Source organism: Bombina bombina, chromosome 6, assembly GCF_027579735.1.
Source record: "Bombina bombina isolate aBomBom1 chromosome 6, aBomBom1.pri, whole genome shotgun sequence".
NCBI classification, from domain to species: domain Eukaryota; kingdom Metazoa; phylum Chordata; class Amphibia; order Anura; family Bombinatoridae; genus Bombina; species Bombina bombina.
Genome location: NC_069504.1, coordinates 177669973 through 177677053, shown reverse-complemented (window position 1 = coordinate 177677053; position 7081 = coordinate 177669973). Strand labels below are relative to the sequence as shown.

At 38.9% G+C, this 7081-nt stretch overlaps 1 protein-coding gene across 1 annotated transcript in view; it reads left to right on the top strand.

Moving 5' to 3' along the window:
* Positions 1–1589: 1589 nt before the first annotated feature.
* Positions 1590–7081, top strand: part of LOC128664358 (ankyrin repeat domain-containing protein 26-like) — a 418274-nt gene continuing 412782 nt past the window's right edge. The window contains exon 1 of the mRNA XM_053719196.1: positions 1590–1845. Within this exon, the coding sequence (XP_053575171.1) occupies positions 1640–1845 (206 nt within the window). The 5' untranslated portion in view covers positions 1590–1639. The remainder of the gene's footprint in view (positions 1846–7081) is intronic.

Genomic DNA, 7081 nt, shown 5'->3' with positions numbered 1-7081 from the left:
AGGGGTTAATAGGGAAAATAGGTTTATTGCGATGTAGGGATTTTGCGGTTTAGGAGTTAATACTTCGTGTAGGATTTTTTTTGTTATATTTTGTGCGGGCTGTTTTTTTTTTAATACTTGATGCGGGAGGTTAGTTGTTTTTTTTAATACTTGATGCAGGCGTTTTTTTTTAATACTTTAATATGGGCGATTAGTTGTTGGTTTTGTAATGCTCCGCTTTGCCTTCGCTGCATCCCGGTGGATTCCAAAGGTGGATTCTTTCACCACCCTGCCATTTTCGGAATTCACCTGGATGCAGCTTTGCTGCATCCAGGTGAATTATTTTGTCCATTGTGGATGTGTGCGCAACTGCCGACGGACATTAAAAATGCAATTATAGTATAGATTAAAGTGAATAGGGGCGGTGCTTTCAAGGGGCTCCTGAGGTATCTCATCTTTAAATTGTGGTTCTTTGGTTTCATTGTACTCACTGTCACATAACCTTTATAGGGCAAATGTTTGCCATTATCACCCATGGGAATGAATAGTGGCAGTGCATTTAGGGGATTTATAAGGGGTCTTATCCCCAAGTAAGGATACTAACTTTGGTGTCATTGGTCACCTAGTTTTTATAGGGCAGTTGTATTTGTAATGTATTTATCTGCATTGTCACATATGACAGTAGAGAGGGGCAGTTGCATTTAGGGGGCTCTTGAGAGGTCCTATCCTCGTTAGGGTCATAACTTGGATGACATTGGATTCCACTTAGTCTGTGGTATATTTGGAGAGTAGTCATTAAGTGACAAACCTAGTTTTTTTTATAGGGCATAATGTATGTATTAGCATTATCACCTATGAGAGTGAATAGAGGCAGTCCATTAAAGTGGCATAAACACACGTATAAAAACTTGCAGAAATGTATACAAATATAGAGCTGACAGGGGAAAGTCTAGGGGAAAACAGGGACTTTATACTCAAAAATATGGCTCCCTTTTTTATTCTTGAGACGAAAATAATTTAGAACGCTAAACTAAGATTTTACCGACTCAGATATTATCCATTGTCGTATGGCAATCACCTAGCAGTGCTAACACAGAAGAGAAACGATCCAAAAACCAAAACAAACTCTTGTCATAAACAGATTACAGGTCACTGGAAAGTAATGCTCGCGCTTGTGTAAAAAAAGTAGTAGTACCACGGTTCAGCTACAGCGCGCTTGTAAAAAAAAACACGACTGCCAGTGCCTACCAGTAATCAAATGAGTGTAAGTACCACAGTCCACTACCAATCACAACGTGCAGCAACGTCATTACGCAAACGCGATTTCTGGTGGGCTTTACTTTTCTTGCTTACGCTACTGAGTGGGCGGGGCTATTTGTAACTGATAGTTGGGCTAAATGGGTTTGAGGGTTTGATGCTCGGGTTGCTATGGATACTGAGGGTTGCACTGTTTACTTACCCCATGTTTTCCTGATGTTATGTTGGGTATAAGCAGGAGGCAAGTGATAGCACTGTGCTGGGATAAGCTGAAATGGTTACGTGGGGCAGGCGGGGCTGTGAGGTCTGTTTTTAAACTGGGTACCGGCGAGTTGGTTTACACGTGAGGCCACAATCTGCTGATACGTCCTATGCTGATTTTGGAGGTTCCAGAGGTCCAGAAATGAAGAAAATATTTAGCTTCGCGAGGAAAAAGAGCAAAGGCTTATCCCCCAGTACATCTGAAACTGGGAGTGTTCTCTCTGTGGGGTACGAGCTCAAGGATAAGGACCTAAGTAAGTTGCATAGGGCTGCTGCCAGTGGAGATGTGTCCAAGATCAAGCAACTGCTCAGGAAGCAAGACATCAACCAGCTGGATAAGGAGAACAGGTGAGGAGATAACATGAACTGTGTTGGTGCTGTCCTTACTACAATATTTATGTTTATGTGTTCTAATGACCTTAGATTTCCCCAGACAATGCATTACCTATATTGAGATAGATCTCTGTGTGTGTATTTGTATATACATTGTGTGTGTGTGTATATATATATATATATATACCACATACACACACGTTTTCCGCAGAGATTGTTGTTTTGCCAGCTGGGTGGCATTATGAAGTAGCTTTACAATATTATAGCATCCGCACACATGAATATTAATGCAAGTTGTAGCAAGGAATTGCAGGCAGTGGTAATCTAACTAGTATACATACCCTTTGTGAGATGATGCATAATATGTTGAGGCTTTATGAACAGGATTATAAAAGTCTTCTTCACAAAATGCTTTACTTTATTCCAGGCTAGAAATCCTTGTCGCGTCTAATCAGTGAGCTCTGAATGTGTCTTGAAAAACACAAGATGTATCAATCAGTATACCCAAATAGAATTTTTTAAAACGTTCTAATTTAAAGTTTGTAGTACTGTATTCATTGATTTATGTTTTAAAAAATGATGGATTATTTGATGTTAGAGAAAAAAGAACAAGTAGATCACTGCTTTTTTTGTTATTAAAATGCAATCTTTATTTTTCAAGGCTGGCAAATTTTATGATGTTGTAAAAATATTCCAGTAATGGAGTGTTAATTGCTTAGATAGACTTTATCAAGGTTTCTGTCACTTAGAGAGTCTCTGCATCTATTCATCCATCATAGTGACAATGTAGAATGTTTGTATGCATTGCAGCTCATTTATTCCTCCTATTGGATGTTACACCAAACTTCCAGATAAGGATCTCCTGTGTGAAAAATGTTCCCTATAGTGATGGGGCAATTTAAGTGTTCATTGCTGTGGTAACTGTTGTAAACAGATTGCAGAAATTCCAAGGTGCTAATTTCACTCCACCCTTGAACAAAAGGACAACAAAGTATTTTGCTAACAATAGTTTTTTTGTATTTCGTTAGCACCACAGCGTATCAAATATTTTAGTACTGGCCTGAAACACACACACAGGTCAGCTGAGTGCATGTTTGTTACATTTTGAAAAATATGGACAATTTTATATCCCCATTTGATGTTTTTGATCTCTTTGTATGAGGGGTATCTGGCTGCCTCTGTTTATCTGGGGATACTCATTTTAAGTCTACCAGAGAGTTGCTTTTTGATAATACATATACACAATGGAGGCTAAAGTGCAATATTTTTCCCTATTACCAATAACGGCAAGGGACTGTGAGGTTGTTTAAATGGATTTTATATTCTCTGAGGCTAAATCCAGCTTTTCCCTTACTGCCCTGTTTGAAAATATGGAGATAATGCTAGTTAAGGAGACAAGGCTCCAATGGGACATGTGGACTCTGGACCGTTATATAAACCTTGGGATAATACCCAGAGGTTTAAGAGTTAATAAATGTACTACATTCGAGGTAACGGATAAAGAGTTTATAGCTTCCTGGAACTCCGTGTTGTCTGAATGCTCCTTGAGACTGATGCAAATGTTTCTTGAATTTAAGACATCTCTTTTGACCAATGTAAGAAAAAAAAATTAATGAAATACAGGTGGAACTAAATAATCGTAGTTGTGACAAGGACTTTCTAGCTTTTGATACAGTGTGACATAAAGCGGTAGCTGATACCAAAAAATATATTATAGAGATCAAACATAGCAAATTTTTGCGTGATATGTCTGATTACAATTTGAACACTGTATATATCTGGAACAAGAAAAATCGTCAGGGCTCTAGAAATCTGTCTAATAATCAGAACAGATCTAGACGTAAAAATAGACAGAGAGGTGCAGATTAATCGGTTACCTTTTCTGACAGTGAGGGGGCAACTTCTGAGGAAGTTTACTCATCTAGTGGGGATGAAGGCACTAGTAAGATGAGTGGAATTTTGAAAAATCAGTTGAATGTCATTACTCAGGTTGCCCAAATGGCTCAAGCAGACCCAAATAAAGAGTTGTTGATAAGGAGAAACAGGAGGTTAAGTCAATTGGTCAGACGGTAAACCCCAATTTAAAGTATTTACCTAATACACAACAAGATTATAATAGCTCCTCTATTGCTGCCTCAGTTCTACCCAGATTAAAGGGGGATCGCAGTATGCTGGAGCATGTTTTTCCCATGGGCCCACCCAACCCAGGGGTAGGGTAGACAAAACATCAACAAGACCGGTACCAATTACGGGGAAACAGGCCCCAGACCAGATACAAACCTTCAGCTTTATAAATCGGTCTAGATTTGAATTGACAGGTGTTCAACTTAAAGTGCTGTCCTATGGTTTAAATGTTGCTCCTAGTACCAACTTTGATATTTTTCGTACAATCATAGACTTAAACAGGTTAATAAGGAATGTTACTCTGTGCAAGCATTTCAGGGATTCTGAGCCTTCTGAATGAATGAATGCTATGCCAAGTGCCAATAGAATTGATCTATCGTTCCAAGAATCCTGTGACTTACTTGCACTAGAGCACCCATCTACTGAAGGCTACACTCATTGCACTGATTTAGAGCATTCCAATCAAAAAATTAAGTTTTAAAAATGCTTCTGAATTTTAGAGAAGCAGAGGTTCTATACTAGAGATTTTTTTTTAAAAAAAAGAGTGGAAGATGATTTGGTGAAACTAAAACAGTACCGATGACATCCCATCCCAATCTATCCAGGGAAGAACGTCTAGCCTTGTCTAGTGGCTGGATGAGGTGTTACAACCAATGATCAAACACTTGCCCAGTTATTTACAAGATACCAAAAATGTTCTAAATACAATGGAACACACCAGGAGGACTGAAAAATCCTGTTGGCTCACAATTGACGTGACAGCCCTTTACTCGTCTATACGACACGAGTTAGGGTTAAACGCTTTGAAACATTTTTTTGTATATTAATGGGCAATTTTCAGATGAATTTAAAAAATATACGCATAAGGTGGCATAATTTCTCCTAACCCATAATTTCTTTGAGTTTGAGGAGGGGTATTATCTCCAGCAGTGTGGGATAGATCTATCCTTTTGAAGGATAAGATTCCTAAGGATAGAGGGAATTTCAAGAGGGTTACGTTTGTAACTGACTTTAGCGCCCAGTATGATCAAGTATGCGCCATAGTTGGGAAACACTTAGCTATTTTGGCTGCAGATGACCACTTGGTAACTACTGTAGATAGGGGCATCAGATGCTCCTATCGTAGAGCAAAGACTATTGCTAACTATGTTGCTCCCTCCCAACTACCTAATCTAACAGAGAGAATTTCTTCATGGTTATCTCACAAAGGTATGTTTAACTGTGGCCATTCGCGCTGCAGACCTTGTGAATTTGTATCCTTCACGGACACCTTTATATCTACTGTTACTCAAGAATCTTTTCCAATTAAGATAGCCTAAATTGCAAGTCGGACTATGTAATTTTCCTTATTACTTGTCATTCTTGTTCCTTGCAGTACGTAGGTCTTACCACCAGGGATGTGAATACATGGATACGTGAACATCTATCCACTATTACCCTAGGAAAGGCCAAGACTCCACTAGTGCAGCATTTTGCCAACCTACACAATAAAAAGGTTGACACTCTGAGCTTGTGTGCCATTGAAAGAATAAGCACTCCCAAACGGGGAGGTGATAGTTAAAATACTAGGAAGGCAGGAGATGTACTGGATCATTAGACTTAGAACCCGTGCTCCTCATGGTCTGAATTCTGAATATGACCTCATCAACTATTGGCATTAGTTAGTGTCCATTACAGAGTGCAATAGATGTATTTTGAGAGACAGATCGCCCTTATTAGTTGATGGGTCATATTCGGTCTCTAATTATTCTCTATGCATATATGTTTTTGTTGTTTAAACCATTCATGGGAATATGTAAGTAAATAAAGATGTAAATTAACAAAGATACTTATGTAAATTTACAATATGTTTACTATTAGAATGTTACCTTTTGTAACATATGTTTGCATATAGTAGAGGATAACAATAATTGTGGTATTTTATTCATCTCCATTGCTAATGCATCTAAGGGTACATATCTATCGAAAGTTTAATTGTACCCACATGTATAATTTTAGGGTTTAGGGGAACTGATATTGCACTTCATTATGATAGGACTATGTTTGTAAGATTTCCAACCACCTGTAGGTTGTATAGCCCTTTAAGGTTGTAGAATGAGGTGTGTATTTTCTTAATTTTTTTAGCCAATGAGAAAATGTTTGTGTGCATAAATTGTATCTGTACATCAGGTGTGTTAGGCTATGACTACCGCTCCGGCTGAAACACGTAAGCCATCCTGATGCACACAACCTTCTCATTCTGAATTGTCCTCCATTTGGATGTATAGCCTCTTTTAATGGATAAAATAAAAGCTACTTTTAAGGACAGAACTTCTTCTTTACTTTATTTCTATTACGGACTACCAGTGTCCGTCCATACTCTCACTGGGTAGCAGGCTGACCTGTGGTTGGTTACCCTCTACCATGTGACCTGACGTCATCATCCTGGGAGTAGGCTGTGGCGGTCGACTGTGGAGCTGCTAAGGAGCAATCCAGGAGCGAGCGAGTAAGCTGGTAAGGCTCCACCGCTGAATGAACACAGGATACGCCAGATGACAGGAGGAGAGGGTGAGCGTTTCTTGTTTGATGTGACCAAGTGTTGGTATACCGCTGGCTCATTTGTCAGTACAGGTGGCCCTCGGTTTACGCCTGTTCAATTTGCGCCGTTTTTTTTTTTCCAGTCATGTGCACTAATTAAAATAGCCAGTAGGTGGAGCTGTCCGCTTGTTTTGCAGCAAAGTTATGCAACTTAACAGGTCTGAAATTGATCTGTGTACACAGAACAGACATTAGCTTTCGAGCAGCCACTTCCCTATTATCTTCCTGTCCAGCTGCTTGAGGTGAAGGTGCCTAACTGCATATTAATCACTGCAGATTGAAATGCATAGAATAGGTCTAGACCCAATATTATCTAACATGCTAACAATGCAGAGAACTGTTTGCAGAAAAATGCAAGTAAAAAAACGTTTTTGTTCATTAAACTTAGTTTGATGATGATGCAGTCTGTTGTGTGATTATTTAAATAGGTGCTGTTAGCAAATGTTTTTGCTCATTAAAGGACCAGTTAATACAGTAGATTTGCATAATCAACAAATGCATGATAAGAAGACAATGCAATAGCATTTAGTCTGAACTTCAAATGAGTAGT